The following is an 18,546-nucleotide window of genomic DNA, read 5'->3' as shown; positions in this document are numbered from 1 at the left end:
AATAATAATAAGAAAAATAAAAGAAAAATAATTGACGATGGAATATAAAATGGAGTAACGGCAAATTGATAGACTAGATGATGACTTAGTGAGGTGATCGATAAATAAAGGCTAGGCCTGTGAGTAAAAGAGTTTTACTGAGTATTAATATGTTTGATGACTTATTAATAGACTAAATAAAATAAATAGACTGGGCGGCGTGATGGCTCAATGGTTAAAGGCGCCTGGTCGTGCTATTGCAATGACTGGGTTCGAATACAAAGAGATCCCCGCCTATAATATGCAATGTGTATGATGCGTGGTTTGCATATACGCTGTGTGTGTTTGTCGTTAAAATTTCTGAAGCTAACGCAAACGAGAGAGAGTAACCTTTTAGTACTCACTAAGGTGATCGATAAATAAAACCTAGTTCAGTAATGTTAAAGTTTTCTTAAGTGCTAATATGTTTGAGGTGCCTTGTTATGAAGGTCTTTTCCTGGTATGTAGATTGGGCGACGACTTGATTCTGATTCTTGTAATATATTATTATGTTATTTTTGTTACTATTGTTGGTTACTGTTGCTGATTTTTTGTTCTTTGCGTTCTTTTAATTTCTGGATCATGGAATTTTCATATCCATTATTAATGAGTAGTTTAATGATTCTATTTAGTTCTGTTCTCCAGCTTCCTATATAAGAAGAGTGCGTATAAACTCGGTTATATAGATATTTAGATATTTTTGACAACATTCACTATTCACGCATAAACCTTTGTTTGTTTCTTTGGCCTATATTGAGGTTTTAAATTCATTTTGGACACTTTGTATTAGTACGTCTAGGAATTTCAGTTGATTTTTTCATTGTAAACTTTAATTTTGACGAATTTAGTCGTAGAAGTCTTGCTACTTGATCATCATCTTCATATGTAACAAATATATCGTCAACGTATCAGCAGTATTTATTAGGTTTTAGCTTTGGTTCTTCTTTAAATAACATTTATTCGATATGTCCAACATGAAAGTTTGCGAAGAGTACTCAAAATGGAAAGCTCATTACTACACCGTATATTTGTTGATAAAATGTGTTACCCTGGCCAACAAAAGGCGCTTCGGCCGTACATAATCTTAGCAGAGCAACGAATTCATTTTCGCAATGGGGTAAGTGATCGCGATCTGACAATTCCTAGACGTAATAATACAAAATGTGGAAAATGAATTTATAACTTTAGTAGACACCTACACCTATACACCTAAGCAACAAACAACTTAGGTGTTGCTTTTTATAGGTTTGCTGCTTAGGTGTATACTATAAATTGCTTTTATAGTATACACCTTTGCTTTTATAGTATACACCTAAGCAACAAACAATAGTGAATGTTGTCAAACATATCTAGGGAGCACGATCTTTGCCTGTAAATCGAGCCTATACCGACATTTCCGATATAGAAAGCAGGAGAACAGAACTAGATAGAATCACTAAGCTACTCATTAATAGTGAATATAAAAATTACATGATTTAGAAAATTATAGAACGCAAAGAACAAAAAATCAGCAACAACAATGCAACCAACAATAATAACAAAAATAACACAGTAATATAATATAAGAATCACATGTCAACCGTTTTCGAACGGGATGAAAAAATCATGAAAAGAACAGTAAAAAGCAACCAAACGAAAACGATAAACTGCACTAGTAAACCTTAAACCAGAGTCAATAATGGATCATAGCCATCTAATATATTTGTTTAAATGTAATACTGGTGAGTATTTTTACCATAATTCTGAATATATCGGTCTGACGACGACCAAGTTATCGAGATGACTCACGATGCACGTACGTACAAACTGGCGCTATAAAAAAAAAGAGAAACACAAAACTAAACTACTAAACAAAACTTGGACCACAATGTTGAAATCTTACATTACAATAACAACCATTATAATTTACGAATCAATACTCATAGAACAAAGACATCCAATAATAAATATTCAACAACGAGCAATTTCTTCCTACCCATATACTTTAAAACAAAGGAATCATCGATAATGAAAACAAGTAAAAGTGTTATTGGACGGTTAAAAAATTGTAAAACTAATAAACTAATTAATTAAAAAACGATAACGTGGAACGAACACAGGGCAGCTCTGCCAGCTATAAACGTACATCCATCGTGATAATGATGATAAAAAAAGTTATTTTCTCTTTTGCGCTTGTTTCAGAGGTATTAACAAACACACAGCGTATATGGTTACGCGTGAAAATTACGCATTTTACGTTAGGCAGGGATCGCTTAGTAATTGAACATAGTCACTAAATTAAATGTTTAATCAGATAATTATCATTTGTATATTTGATAAAAATTACAAAACAAATATTGGTATAGAAATTAAATGATATTGTAAAATTTGTTTAAATACTTGAATGGTATCGTTTTGTATAACTTCATTCCATTTTTTATCGTTTATAACTTTACTGTTTTCGTATTCTGAATGTGAACTCTGTTGTGATTTAAACAGTTGATTTTCTTGCATTGAATTACCCAAATGCGATACAGACGACCCAGGAAATGGAAAGTATCCAATGTAGTTCAAAAGTTTCCTTAACGCCTGAATAAATTCCAAATATAAATACCATGAGTTATATAATTTTGATAATTTAAAAAGAATAAAGTAAACCATGTTAGCAGCAAAAACAACATGTCGTGTAATAGGATCGAAGTTATTTTCTTCATTAACGTCATTAACAAATAGTTCTAATCTTGATGGTTTTGTTACAGCTTCATTAGAATCAAATAAACCGACAACACTATGACGAGAACTTTTAAGAGATGTTTCGCAGTGAGTTGCTATGCTCGCTGACGTTAACGAAGGCGTCGTTATAGGTGAAAGTGATGAAATTGGATCGGAAATAATATTAATTGAAATATGTTGCTCGGCGTGATGAGAACTTTCATCTGGTGTATTAGCGAAAGACGTATCAGAATAACGTTGATGTTTAAGATTTTGCTGCTGAATACTTATTTGTTGTTTTTTTAAACTGATTTCGTTACTACCACCTTGAATATCGCTTAAAACCTAACACAATTCAATTTAATTTAAAGATAAATAAAATAGATATAAAATAAATAAAAAAAAAATTAATGAATGAATGAACGAATAAATAATGTATGTATGTATGTGAGTAGTGTGTATATATATTTATGTGTGCATATACTTATGGCTGTATATCCGCTATTGACACCTCTCGCTCGCTCCTTAATCGCTGAAATTTTCAAAGTTTTTATATCTTATAAGCAGGGGATGGCTCATGTGAAATTTGTTAGTAATTCACCTACAGGTTTTTGCCCCACAGCTCTATTTTCCACTGATCAAACTAATTTCCAAATACATATTGTCAAATACATATTGGTATTAAAGATTAATTCATCGCCAGTAGACGTTTTTTGAGAAGCAGACATTTAAGCCAAGAATAGTTTCTGAGGATCTGTCTAGATATCAGTTTAGATATGGCACGTAAAATGAATGATACTAAAGTAATAAATAGAATGAATGGTTCCTGTTGGTGGGTAGCCACTGTTGTCCGGGACAGCATGTAAACAACATTTATTGAACTGCTTGGCAATCTGAAAACTTTTGTATAACCTGCCATCCGACAAAATTCAAACGTGTTTTTTTTATATGTCGTCTTGGATTACAGCAGATCACCACTGGTTTCTATGCTAAAATTCGACTGTTATTAGTAAGTCTTGAAATTCAACATAGTTTTGGGAAATATCTTTAATGTTATAATTATGTTATAATTACATCAAATTCTGCTAACAAAACGTCAAAAAACGGCTATCGTAATGCCAAAACTAAAAAAAGTTCTGCTGCTATAGCCCGATTTCAAACCTCACGTCATTTTCAAAGCTCATAGAAAAATAAATTAGTGGCAAAACCATTGAGTCCATATCAGAAAGCAAACCGACTCGTTCCTGAGCTTAAATCGGGTTTTGTTCTGGACACTCAACTGAGACAGCAATCATAAAGTATCAAAAGGCTTTTGATGCCGGTAGTGTCTTTCTATTGGTTCTACTTGACGTCGAAGCTGCCGTTTTATACGGTCAGTCACAAAACCCTTCTTGATCGATTTGCTGGATGCAATGGTTATTTGTCGAATAGACTAGTCTTGATGACTCGAATTCTGTTTTTTTTTGCAGCTGAAAAGTGTATCGCCGAATCATCAGGTTTGAAATGACTGACACTTTTATGCAGATGATATATTAATAACCCTAACTATAATAATAACCAAAATTCAGAAAAGAGTCAGATCAGTTTCAGGTTGTGTGCTGGTAAATCGTTTGAAGCTAAAGGAATACGTCTTGTTTGGCAATCGTCAAAAATTATTTGGTCAATAATAATGTATAGCTTAGCGTCTGGTTCGACTAAGAAATGACGATGAGCAGGCAGGCACGCAAAAAACCTTTGTCAATCATGTTTTTATTAATTACGCCAAATCAGGTGCGTAAAAAAAATGTCTCATAAATGAATGTTTAATTTTGTTGATTCACAGTTTCATTTGTGTCTTCAAAACTATGTCAAAACTACAGTCTATTTTAAACACTGCAGCAAAATAATTTCTGGAGATACAAAATCTGAACTATTTCAACATGTTCGTACCTAGCTCCACAGTCTGTTATAGAATCAACTACAGGATTGATGGGGTTAGGTCCTCAGTATTTGCAGCAATTAATCGTGCTTGTTTCTACCTATGCTAGCGAGCGAAAGCTCAGACCTTCTGCCTCAAAGGAACTTGTTCTAAACATCAGAACGGAAAACTATGCACGACGTCGTGAGAATTGATGTAACGAATGATTTACCAATTATTTGTGGCCAGGCAAATTGCAACAAAATTATTAATTAATATTTTTGAACAATATTGTATTAAAAGAGAGAAAAGCTTGTATTTAATTTTTTTTAAATTCCTTTCATATTTTATTCTTAAAAAAATTGCCTCATTGAAAAAAAACAAACCTGAAAGACTTCATGCAATAAACAGTGACCAGAAATAAAAGATGTCATACAATCTTCGCCTGACTTTACTGACGTTGAAGTTAACATTAAGATTGGTGACTTCATACACCATTCGAAAATGACAAAAATTAGTTCTTTTATAGTCTGTACAGAATAAAAAAAAATGCTTAACAAATGCAAATAAAAGTTACATATGTATATTCAACTTCAAAAACAAAAACAATTATTCCGTCTTCGATGAACCAAGTGAATCAAATTTTTTAGAAAGAAAACTATAATAAATTTAAAATGGATAGAAAACAAAGCAGATGAGATAATTTTAATCTGTACGTAATAAAGTTGCAATAATCAACTACATATACTGCAAATATAAGTGTCAATTCAAATGTCTAATAGTGTCGATGAACGAAGTGAATCAAGAATGTCACCAAGATGTATGTTCCAAACTGTTTCAACATATTGTTATACCCAACCCATTGAACTTTCTCTCTACGTAGATTTTTGATTCCTAAGCAGACTTATTTCAGATGACTTTTTTAGAAAGAAAACTGTGCTGGCAATCACTTGTGTGTATTACCGTAATCGATCACTCGTTCGTTCGATCGTTAAAATCGTTAGAATACAGCACAATAACTAATCGACCGGTAAATCAACTATTCGTCAGTAGTTAAGTTTTTCTTGTCCGACTAATTACATTGAGTTCTCTAGTCCTGGTATTCTTTACAGCTATCGGAACTTTTGAAGCTGAATGTTTACTCCCAGGATGAATTGTTGCATCACGAATATGAGGTAGAAGTGAGCAACACGTTTTTGTCATATCCTAACAATTAAAATAGAATTGGCTATTTAACATTCAATATTCATAATTAAACACATAACACCTTTTGACCTACCTGAATTATGCGATAAACTAAATTAGTTTTTTATGGTAACTCATCATGGTATTTATGTTTGGAATTTATTCAGGCGTTAAAGAAACTTTTGATACATTGGATACTTTCACGAGTACATTTTATTTCTGGTCACTGTACTCGTGTTTTTCTCCTCGTGTTCTCCTCGTTCGTTCTTGTGTTCTTTCTTGTTCTTCGTGTTGGTCTTCCTCGTTTCCTGGGTCGTCTGTATCGCATTTGGGTAGTTCAATAATCTAGTCCTGGTATTCTATACTGCAGTGAGCTATTGGAATCTTACCTTGTAGCTTCCAACGATAGTCAAGAGTTCGTTTATCCGTAGGTTCAAGATCTCCGATAGTTTAACACAACAACTTTTAAACTTATTTAATACCAGCAGCAATAGAAATTAATCCTAATAACTACATAAAATCATATCAATCACATTTACGTCAATTGTGTTCCGTCTTCTGATTAGCTGTACTCGTGTTTTTCTCCTCGTGTTCTCCTCGTTCGTTCTTGTGTTCTTTCTTGTTCTTCGTGTTGGTCTTCCTCGTTATATAATTGGCTGTACTCGTGTTTTTCTCCTCGTGTTCTCCTCGTTCGTTCTTGTGTTCTTTCTTGTTCTTCGTGTTGGTCTTCCTCGTTATATAATTGGTGACTTTCAATCGTTTACGCCTTTTTGCTAGTAAGTGCATCACATGACTTTCACAACCGTTTTAATTGGCTCAGCTTCATTTTAATTTCTAATTACTAACTTTTATCGCCTTCACGTCTGTAACAATATAAATAATGAGTTTAGTGCATATTACCCTGTTTGCAACCATACATTAATGGCAGACATAATGGAAAATGTACGTTCGGTTATTTAAAACATGTGGCAACAAAATCTCAACGATCCAGCCATATCAAATTTATATGACCGGTCAAATTCGATTTTAGTCTAATGGAATCCCCGTTATCCACAATAACATTTTGCTTCAGTTCTGACCGACAAATACGATACAAATCGTTGCCAAATTTGCAACCGAAGGGTCATAGAAATTGTATCGAAAAAGTCAAAACAACTTGAATTTGCTTTGAATTCCGGTAAGTTGTAAACATTTTCTTGTCGTAGAAAACAGCTGAGAGTAATTGGGGTCGCACATTTTTACATCAGGATTTTTACATTTATCCTGAAACTTAGTTTGGATTTAAACCTGGAATATCGATTATAGATAGAGAAGGCTGAAAACAAGACTAACTATTGCAATCCTGAAAACAAGAGTAACTATTGCAATCAACGACGTGAAGTCCTGACCGTCAGCAGTTTCTTCTAGATTTTAAAAAAAATAGGTTGCCAAGGAGACGCTTGCTAAATTTGATCATTGCTTTCTAGGAAAATATGGATGGCAGATTCAAATTCAACAGATTCAAATTTGATGCGTGCTTTCACAGTGGATAGTGTCAAATACGTTTTCTGGTTTGATACGATTGTGGGTTTACAGGCAAGAATAAAAAGACCTTGTAATAAAAATTGACTTCATTTTCAAATTTTTTTCAATCTTTTATATTTTTTTTTTTAATGTGATACTCTTGCTCTGTCTGGTTATTGCTATTTGCTTTAAATAAAAAATTTATTATCAACAAGTGAAAAAGTAACAAAAATCAACAGCTGGAAAGCCAAAGCAATGGCCGCCAGTCATGCCCAAACTAAACAAGAGGGCTTTGAATTCTCTCAAGTTTATATACTAGACAGATACGTGAATACGAGGCATGCCTGTTGAGCAGTTTCCCGTACAGAAATAAAACCTGGAAAAACTAAATACTTTTTATTCAGGATGTCTGCGTAGAATTGCAAAAAAACATAATAATGAAATAAATATTTAAGCGAGAGAGATTGGCGTTAGACAGGGGACAATATAGAATCTTACTGAAAAACAGAAAAGTTGCAACTGAAAAGCCACGTCACCTCGTGACGAGGACATCAGAAGTGGTAAAAAACAAACTTGGACGGCATTCTGTATCTATAAAATATGATGTCAAAAAGTGCAGAACTTTATCGGCGTCTTTAAAGACTAGAGAATGGCACATCAATGTAGCAAAAAAGTTGTCTGTCATTCTACAGTAATCTTGAAATTTTTGATAACAGCCAATTAATTTTAAGTTTTTTAATCACTGAAATTTCCAACTGTAAAAATAATACAAATCAAATAAATTTACAAAAAATTAAAAGATATTTTCAAATGATTTTATTTTCATGAAATATAAAAATTGAAGCGTTTAACTTTTGAAGCTGAATGTTTACTCCCAGGATGAATTGTTGCATCACGAATATCAGGTAGAAGTGAGCAACACGTTTTTGTCATATCCTAACAATTAAAATAGAATTGGCTATTTAACATTCGGTATTCATAATTAAACATATAACACCTTTTGACCTACCTGAATTATGCGATAAACTAAATTAGGAACATTAGCAATGAGAAGGTGGCTATGGTCAGACAACAATGTTATCAGTTCAGAAGCCGTTTGATTTGTTATTCTATCAGAAACCTTTTTGGAGTCAAAAATTTATACAACGAATTTCAAACTAATAACAATTGAATATTATAATTTACTAAACTCTGTCCACCAGTTTAATTTTTTTTAGAAAAGTTTAAAATAAAATTGTATTTGTTCGAGTTCTAATTCTGCTTTTAAGGGAAATCGAGAATCCGTGACAGCCGTCGTAAAAACGGTATCTTTTAACATTCTTCATCAAAGTGACAAAATTTTTTTTTACAAAAATAACTAAATGAATAGTTCTAAAAGAACTGAGAAAATCGATAACTATTTTACGATGCTTTCAAAGCCAGACGTTTGGCACCAATAGACGGAAATGAGATCTATCAATTGTCATTAACTTTATTAATAATTTTTTGAAGCAAAAATTTAATCGGTGTAGTGTTATCAGAAGCAATTAGGCAGATTCATCAAATAAAATACAATAAAATACAAAATTTGTTGAAGTGAATGGAAAAGTTTTTTTATTTCAACATTATTAAATCATATTGAATTAAAAAATTTCCATTACTAAACCTGTAGCGCCGACAGAAAAATGTCAAAAATTTCAGAAATATGTTCATCAATTCTTTTGCTGTTTAACTCTTTATATAAATAGATGCCTAGACTCGATAAAGCTGTACATCTGGAAACAACAAGATCACAATTTTTGCTCAAAATTAAAACAATTAGTTAACTTTTATAGAATCAAAACTGTTTCTAATAACTTTAGCGTGATGGCTTAGAAGTTAAAGAAGTTTTTTTAGCTGGTACTTTTTCGCAGAACGTGCGTGCAGTAATTGGGTTCGAATATGACAACAAATTCTCGCCTATCACATGTATTCTATACGATGTTTGCATGTTGATTTCTACGAACTTCGGAAGAATTTAATAGACTTCAACCTTTACGTTATGAGCAAAACATGAAAATGTTATTTAAAAAAACAAATGAATGGAAAAGTTTGAACCAGAAAACCAGAAAATATATTTTTACAATAATTTAAATTGACGGGAAATATGAAAAACAACAAACATTCATAGTACAATTGTAAAATATTTGTGAAAAAAGCATATTTCAAATTAAAAGATTGATACTTGCTATATCACTTCAAAACAATGTTTTTCTGAATGCATGTAAAAAAACGATAAAAATTGTAACAAAATTGCAAAACCCAAATATGTTTCCAAAAGAAAATTTTAAAAAAGAGTATCGAAAACAAAAATAATATAGATAATTGCAAAAGATGGACTAGTAAAAACCTAAATTTAATATTACGTAAAGACTAGCACGACAATGTTCTTAACATAAACAAGTACTTACTTGGATTTACCAAATGGTTCTTTTCTGGCTGCCGACATTAACATGAATAACATTTTTTCCTGGTATAAGCATAGATTTAATGTCATTTTAATTACACTAAAATTATGAAATTATTTATAAATATTTAATAAAGCTACACAAGTTTATTAAACGATTCCATTTGCAATTTTTTTAATTAAAAAATCGTAAAACTTATTTTAGATAAAATAAAAGTTATTAAAGTACCCTCAAAGTTACATACTAAATTTTCTTTTTTTTTTTAGTCTATCAATCGATATAAAAAATTAAAAAGTTGGAAATTTAAATTAGAAAGAATTATTGACGTTAAAATTTTTACATTATCTAATCAGGAGAAAACAAGTAATTTTTTACTTTAAAGTAAAATATAATATTCACAAAACACCTTAGCAAAATTAGTTACCTTGATGTTAGGAAGTCGTGTGATTGTTAATGAATCTCTACTTGGATCAAACACAGGTAAAACACATTTGAAGCGATTTACAAATATCTGCAAGCTGCCAAGAAGTGCTAAAGCTTGAGAACAGCATTGATCAGCCTAAAAAAAATCGCAAGATGGAAAAACGAAAAAAATTCTATAATTGTTTTACCTTACAATACAATAGAAATGAAAAAGGTTGTTTGTCCTCATTTGCTTAAAACAAAACTGCTGAAATAAGAAGAGCTGCTACAAATCGTTTTAACACTATTCTTAAATAATGTTACATAAAAATACATTTTAAAGAAAGAATAATTTGTAAATGATGGAAAAAATTGTAAAATTATAAAAAGTTATTACCTCTTTATTCAAAGTGTTATTAGAAAGGACTTTATCGATAGTGTGAACAAAATCTAGAACAAGCAAGGAAGATCCTGGATATGCCGTTGACAAGAACCTTGATGTACAGTGTTTCATAAGATTGTTACACACGTCCTGCAGTTATTTATTTTACCAATGTTTATTCTGATTTTAAAAAATTCAAACGGTATTTTAATTTTACAGTTTGCTCTGTACAATCAGCTACTAAAAAAGGGTCTAGCGTCACATTTTATCTGAATCAACAAAAAACTCAGGAAAACTCAGGTCATGGTAACACGACTGATGTTAGAACGTACATTAAAGACCTGAAAATTCAGTTTGAAATGTGTGGCATAGCATAGTTCAGAAGCAGTAAAAACGTCGCGTTATAACTACAACTACTAGTACCTTTTTTAACCAACAGCACTAGATAGATTTCAGTATAAAATGATTTTTCATGTTAATAAAATTTGTTTTTTAAATCAAAAGTGGCGTTCTTATAGCTGCTGAACATTTTGATGTCACACTTAGGAGCACCGTAAAAAAAATTAAAAACATAAAAATACAGAATGAATATCTGAAGTATTTCAATCACAGTATATTCAATGTCCTAACATAGTGATCTTCAAAAGCGCGATTCTAAACAAATCAAAATGGTACAGCTGAAAATGGCGCACATTATTTGATAGAAATGGCTCGTTTTCATCTTTTACATGCAAATCTACCTACCGTGAAAGCAAAAATCTATCAATTTGATCATTTTTCATAACAAAACTAAACGATATCGCAATGTAAAATTTACATGAATCTATTAATCATGAACAGACATGGCCATCATGCCACTCTTAAAGTAGTTTTTGTCTGCTTTGTAAGTCATAATTTCCAAACTTTATAATGAAAAACATTCTTCTGTATTGAGCTTGGATTGTATTAGGCTGTTTTGTGATTATAATAATTTAAGAAAATGATAAAAAAAAGAATAAGGACAAGTGAAATTAAGAAAATTCGAAGTTGTTGAATAAAAATTGAAGTTTAGTAGGAGGTTTCGAACGTTTAAAAAAATTTAATTAAAACACGATCATTTCCTTAATTTGCATTATGCTGATTTAGAATTGTAGATTTTTCTAAGTAACGTATTTTTTTTAAATTACACTCAGAAAGTTTTAAGAAAAAAATAGTTGCTCAAGCTCATTTTTAACCATTTATTAGCACTGTTATATATGTCCTAACAAATACCTATAAAAATACCTATATATGTCCTAACATATACCTATAAAAAAACACTTTCCAACTCCAGTCACTTGAAAAGATTTTGGATTGTTATTCAATTGAAAATTATACGAGCCTGACATGCAAGTCATATCAATCAATCTTCGTTTTGCGTCCAGAGACACGGTTTCCCGAGGTAGGACGTTGTTTTCTTTGCCATCAACTTTTTGCGCCAAATTAGACGATCAGTTGTATCCATTTCAATTAAATTTAGAGCTTTCATGTCATGCTCGATTGTTTGCGACCAGGACTTCTTTGGACGGCCTTTAGGACGTGTTCCAGGTACTTCAGCATCTGCAAGAGAAGTTATGGCACTGTTTCCACTTCTTTTGACTTGACCAAACCACCGCAGACGGTGTTGCCGGCATTCGTCCTTTATATCATCTAAACCAACACGACGCAGGATTTCGGTAGATTTGATGTGGTCCTTCAGACTAATTCGTTGCATCCATCGGAGCATTTTCATGTCGGTTCGTTGAAGTTGTTGTTCCAGTTTGGTTGTTATTGGTCATGTTTCTGCACCAAATAACAACACCGGACGTATCACAGATTTATAAAGTATTGATCGTAGTGGTAGTGGGATGTCACGTTGCATCAATATAGAGGCAAGGAGATGCCATTTATTCCAGGCTGCACGTATGCGTAAATCACGGAATGAAACAAATCGTCAATAATTCTCTCGACAGACTAATTATATTGAGTTCTAGCCCTGGCATCCTTTACTGCAGTGAGATTCCAGCTATCAAAAATCATACTTCTGACACCAGTGTTGCAACTACCAACCCCGATGTAATAGCTACAATAATCTCTATATCTCCAACACCGTTCAAGTTTTCCAATAGATGAACTTCAAACGCAAACTAAGTTGAACGTTTATTTGAATACCAGCAGTAATAGAAACAATAAATTAATCCAAATAGCTACATTTACGACTTCGCATCGAATCTCACTTTTACGTCAACTGTTTTGTCTTCTCTTCGTTGTTCGTTCTCTCTTTGTTTTCTGGGACCTTTTCTCTTTATATAGCTACCGAAGCACTTGTAAATATGCCAAATAATTAATTTACAACTCTTTAATTAATTACAACCTGTTTATTCCTCAATGCATACATGACAATTTCTAACTATTAGTCTTGTTCTCGACCTCACGTCTTTAACAGTATTATCGAAAATTGTTACAAAATAATACAAAACCTTCAAAAATGGAACTACTGACCCGGAGAGAAATAATGCATTGCAACAAGATATATTTTACAAAACAATGTAGAATAAACATTGGTTATAAATTTGAAAATATTTATTATGAACCCAAAATAAAAATTTTGGAATTAAACTCAGCTTCAATCTTGATCACGTCTAGTACACTACAAAATAATTAACGAAAAAAAAAATTCAAGTAATGAACAAAATGAAAAGTAAACAATTTATTATGCGTTAAGGAAGACGTGGAAGAACATGACAGCTACAACAGGTTACCAATCAAAGACCCTGATGTTGATAGCAGGATGGTACGTTTTTATTGAAAGCAATGCCGATAATGAAAACATTATTAAATAAAACGAGAAAAATTTTACAAAAAATATTACGATTCAACTAATATCTCTTACTAAATAAAAAACAAAACATTTATTTAAAATGAAAAAAAATAATTGTTTTTTGTATATGCTAACCACTTTTGGTGAAGTGAGTCCAAGGTGCAAGAACCAGTAAAATCTAACTAAATGATCTAGATCGTAATCAACATCATGTTTCCTTAGTGCAATTTTACATAACAGCATTGTTGCTACTAATTTGCTCGCGTGAAATGTATCTGGTAAATTAAGAGCCTTGAATGACAACAAAATATGTTGTTTGAATATTCCAAAAAATAACAATTAACCAAAAAACACAACAGAAAATCAATAAATTACAAAAAAACAAAAGAAAAATTAGTAAGAGAATTTGAGAATTTTCTTCAACGGAATTTTAAAGTTTTATTATCAAACAGGCATGTAAACATACAAACCTGATATAACCATGGTATGATATGGTTAATTGGTGGAATGTACAACGGTGGATCAGGAGTGGACTGGTTGTCTGTGGTTACTGATTGGTTGTCACGAATTTTAGTTAACCAATCCGTAAGATTAGAAAAAAATTCTATGACAACTAAATGAAGTGACGGAATAGTGATGTCATTAACATTGCCAAGACTACCCAGCAAACGTTTCCATAATAAAACGGCCAGATCAACATTCCACCCCGTTATATTTCCGTTATAAAGAACGCTTTTTAGTGTACTATTACTTTGTAGATTTGGAATTGTCACATTTCTGCTTAATGAAGCAATGCTGCTAATCAGATTAATTGAACCTATTTCAAATTAATAACATTTGAATTTAAGTTACCTTCAATAGATCAAAAAATAAAACAAAATACTTGAAAGCAAGTAGAGTAGAAATTTGCATTTGTAGTATAAATATCACTTATCTTATAAAGTTATTTCAAATATCTTATTATGATAACAAATAATTAAAAAATACGGTGAGCAGCTAATGTGTTTTTAAATGGAATAAAAAGTTTTTCCAAATAACTTTCTATGATAACAAATGATTAGATGAGCCGCTTTGTGTTTTTATCACATGTATAAAATCATAAATTTAATTATATGTTACAAAAAACAAAGAAAAGCTAAAGAATTGTAACAAAACTTGATTAGTGTTTCTAAGTTTAATAGAAAAGTGAAAAAATAAAAAAATTGTAATGAATGTAAACCTTTATTTTTTTAAGACACGCAAAATAAAAACTAACTGATTTTGTCATTATCAACTGTCACGTTAGTATTTTCACTATGATTGATGACATTAAGACACAACTCATTATGTTTTCGTTTCAATGACTCACTGGACTTCCGATAATCTGGCTGCACATCTCCAACATCATTATAATCATTTGCATCATCTTCATCGTCATCATCATCTTCCTCATCAATTAATTCACGCTTATTGGGATCTTTAAATATTGAATAATTTAAAACTTGAAATTATTTTGTGTTTTGCCTAAAAAAACGGACAAAAATAAATAGTAAATTCATGAAAACATATAGATAAATGAGATATAATAATTGAAAAAAACATGAAAAATATAAAAATAAACTTTAAATACAAAAAGCAAAACCAGTTACAATGTTTCGAAAAATGAAAAACTGACACCACTCAACTTCTGCTATTAATAAATAATAAAAAAATTAAAAAAATCAATATAAATAGAGCATAACCATTCTCGATCAAGAAGCTATCAAATTTGTCCTCATCCACACTGTCAACGCTTACAGAAATATTATTATTAATGAAATTGTTAAAATTTCGTTGATCAGAAGAATCAACATTCGTTTGCTCAACTAAACGGTTGTCAGTTTGCTCATAAGGTATCGTGATGAAAGGTAATGATGACAAATCTGAGCTTGATATGCTGACGGAATCATGTGTACTCAATGAAGAAGATAAGTTGTGGGCCAGCAATGTAGGATCTAGCGTGGCACACTTTGCTGGCGATAAATCAAAACGTGTTAGTGTTATTGTTGATAAATTAGTTGAGTCATTATGAATGTTATTAGGATGATAAACATCGTTCAGTTTGCTTGCATGCTCTTCAAAACACTTTTTGCTTCCAACAAAATCTGAAAACAATAAAATTTAGATTTTCAACATATTAAATAAAACGTAAAATCTAGAATAAAACTATTTGTAAGCGTAAATGCAAGAATGTTACCTTCATTTGACAAAACAGCTTGATTAACATAGCTCACATCAAAATTGCAAACTTAATTATGAATAAAAAATTAGTCTAAAGGTCAATTTGTATCAACATAAAAAAATGGACATCATCGAATATCTTAAAGCTTTGAACGTGAAAGCTTTAACGACGTTGCAACAAATAAAAAACTATGTTTTATAACATCACTTACAGCATTGGAAAATAAAAACTAACCGGATGTTGGTATATGAAAAGTTTGACTAGTTTCTTCAGCCACATTTTGATCTGTAAATTTAAAAGAATTTTTATAATAATCTTAAAATTAATCGCCATTCTAAACAAAATCTAATTCACAACCAAACAAAAGTTAAAGATAATTTTTAATTTCTTAGTGTGATTTATTTATTGCGGTTTTTTCCTGTTTATTGTACGACGTTTAAGCACCACCTTATTTCAGTCGGTTAACGCTTTCTAGCTTAACTTGAGAACCACAAAAAATCTTTTTGCTATTATGTTATTATGTACAGTACATACTAAATATAATATACAAAAATTTAATTACGTAAATTTTAATATTTTTGATATACCATGTTTCCTTGATTACCCTCTTAAAACACAAGTACTAATAATTTAAAAATTTTTTTGGTCAGTTTGTCAAAAAATAAAAAAAATTAATGTCATCGGATTCAAGAAATTAAAGCAACTATTACTAATGAAATATGCAAATTTTATAAACAGATTGGTGATGATGTAGAGGCAGTAAATTTGTTAAAAAATGTTTTTTCAACAGCTACAGATAAACATCATTGACCGTAATCAATCTTCAACAACATATGAAGATTCATTTCATGGTTCAAGCATAATTGTAATTCAACATCCCAGCGTAAAAACAACGGTTTCTTTATTAAAAATTCATACAAAGACTTTCATAATTGATTATTTTAACAAAATGTAAATATACAAGAGATTTAACTGTTATTTAGTGAAAAACTAGCAAGGAAAATTGTTATAAGTATATATGGATGCTGTTGTCTCACAACTCAATAATTGATTTATTTCTTGAATTATAAACACCAATCAAAATATTTAATATTTCTCAAAACCGCTAGTGCAACATCCATAGGCATCCACTTTTCTTTGTAGACTAATTTTCCGTGTTAACGAGTCTTAAAAGCAAACTTCATTCAATAACTAGCTTCATATTCGTTTTATCCTAATAAAATTTATAACAGTCATATCATCACTTTCATTTCTCAACATTTTAGAAGTTTGCAATAACGAAAACCTCAACATATCGTTATAAAATTTGTTTAAATATTTAGGACATAATGACAGCACAGTGTACCAAGATTTAAACGGAAAACAATATTGAAGGGTATAACTATTTCTCTCCCTTGACTCCAGAACAGACTTAAATCAGATGAAATTTATCAAAAAGAAAACAGTGCTGGGGTGTATTGCTGTGATCGATCGCTCGTTTATTCAATTGTTAAAATCGTTAAAATACGGGATAAAAATAATCGTCAATAATTAAGCATCTCTTGTCAGACAAATTACATTGAGTTCTCTAGCCCTGCAGTGAGTTTACAGCTATCAAAATCTTACTTCTGTCACCAGTGTGTAATCTCCTGAAGATCCCACTTCTAATACTAGTGTTGTAACCACCTCGACCTCGTAACTAACAAGCTGATTTCTGAACCACCAATTTCAATTAATGTAATATCAATAAAAACAAACAATTTCAACAATTGACTCCATAGTTAATAATTGTTAAAATAATAGTATCAAACTAGTTAAAATCTGGTAATATTTCTCATAGTACAATGGTACACCTTATACAGTTATGTACGATTATTACGTTATTACTGGCACTGTTCGACATTTGACAAAACGGTGTCAGTATCAAATGTCAAAACTCTTAATTTTGGAAAATGCGGCTAGAAGCTTTTAAATAATGTCACTTACGCATTGTTGTGAAGTGTGGACTATACCCCGTAATGTATCTTCACATAGTTCCGAGCATGTAATAAAGATTTTAACAAAGAGTAAATCAATTTAACAAAAGCCTTTTAAACAAAGCCTTTTTTGAAATAAATCGATTGACGATGATATAAAAGTTTAAACACATTGGCGCAAACTTTGAAAAGTATATTTGTTGCAAATACAGTTAAAGTAAACTGCATACTTTGATTGTATAGTAAAATTCTTCGAAATACAAAAGTCGATGGACAAAACCAAACACGGTCACTACTTGACAACTAGAAGATCAATATCGGAGGGGGTACAACATTACAAATCAGCCAAATGTCATCTATTGAGGGAGCTAAGCTTCAACCCATTAATATTACGCAATGACTTCGACGCTCTAAGTCAAAATGAAAAGTTAAAACTCATCTTAGCCAAAGTAACACATGATTGACTAAGATGGAAAGAATTAGCACAACAAGCTAAAATCAAGAACAATCCATCTTTTTTTACAGGACGTCCAGGTGATTTTCAAAAACAACAGTTATTTTTAAAGAAGGAAAGGCCAAAGCATGACTGTACTGTACAAATATAGATGTTTATATATATACATATATTATATATATATATACATATATTATATATATATATATATATATATATACATACACAAAAATACATACGCATTAGATTAAGACTGTCAGAAATGCAATTATTGATGAAAATCCCAGCATGTCCCGCGTTAGTTAACTTCCAATTTAACTTTTCGATTTTTCTAACGGTTGACCGTAAATCATTTTCAAGTTTCTTTAGTTTAAAACCAAAATTGGAAGTTAACTAACATGCTGTAATTTTCATATATATTTTTAATTTTAACCTTTTAATTTCGAATAATTGCCTACCTCACAACACTACCCTTTTGAAACGTAGTCATCTCATATATAAATTTTCTTGTCCTCTTGACGGCTGTGCGCGTCTTCAAACTTCCTAAATAGAGATGACTACTACAACACTATCGCGTAGATTCATTATGCGCAAAAGAGACGGTGCAATATCTTG

At 31.1% G+C, this 18,546-nt stretch overlaps 2 protein-coding genes across 2 annotated transcripts; both read right to left on the bottom strand.

The window, feature by feature from the left end:
• Positions 1-6,004: 6,004 nt before the first annotated feature.
• On the bottom strand, positions 6,005-6,577 carry HELRODRAFT_172737 (hypothetical protein; the record flags this gene model as incomplete). The annotated part of the gene is made up of 2 exons (XM_009019392.1): positions 6,005-6,108; positions 6,364-6,577. The coding sequence occupies 2 exons, from the start codon at positions 6,575-6,577 to the stop codon at positions 6,005-6,007; spliced, it is 318 nt and encodes a 105-aa protein (XP_009017640.1).
• A 1,539-nt stretch (positions 6,578-8,116) lies between these two features.
• On the bottom strand, positions 8,117-17,404 carry HELRODRAFT_172736 (hypothetical protein; the record flags this gene model as incomplete). The annotated part of the gene is made up of 13 exons (XM_009019391.1): positions 8,117-8,230; positions 8,304-8,414; positions 8,940-9,048; positions 9,724-9,782; positions 10,145-10,279; positions 10,520-10,654; positions 13,793-14,139; positions 14,578-14,778; positions 15,044-15,313; positions 15,427-15,445; positions 15,757-15,807; positions 17,128-17,215; positions 17,355-17,404. The coding sequence occupies 13 exons, from the start codon at positions 17,402-17,404 to the stop codon at positions 8,117-8,119; spliced, it is 1,689 nt and encodes a 562-aa protein (XP_009017639.1).
• Positions 17,405-18,546: the final 1,142 nt, after the last annotated feature.

Source organism: Helobdella robusta (assembly GCF_000326865.2).
Source record: "Helobdella robusta unplaced genomic scaffold HELROscaffold_24, whole genome shotgun sequence".
NCBI classification, from domain to species: Eukaryota; Metazoa; Annelida; class Clitellata; order Rhynchobdellida; family Glossiphoniidae; genus Helobdella; species Helobdella robusta.
This window is presented reverse-complemented; position numbering and strand designations above follow the sequence as displayed.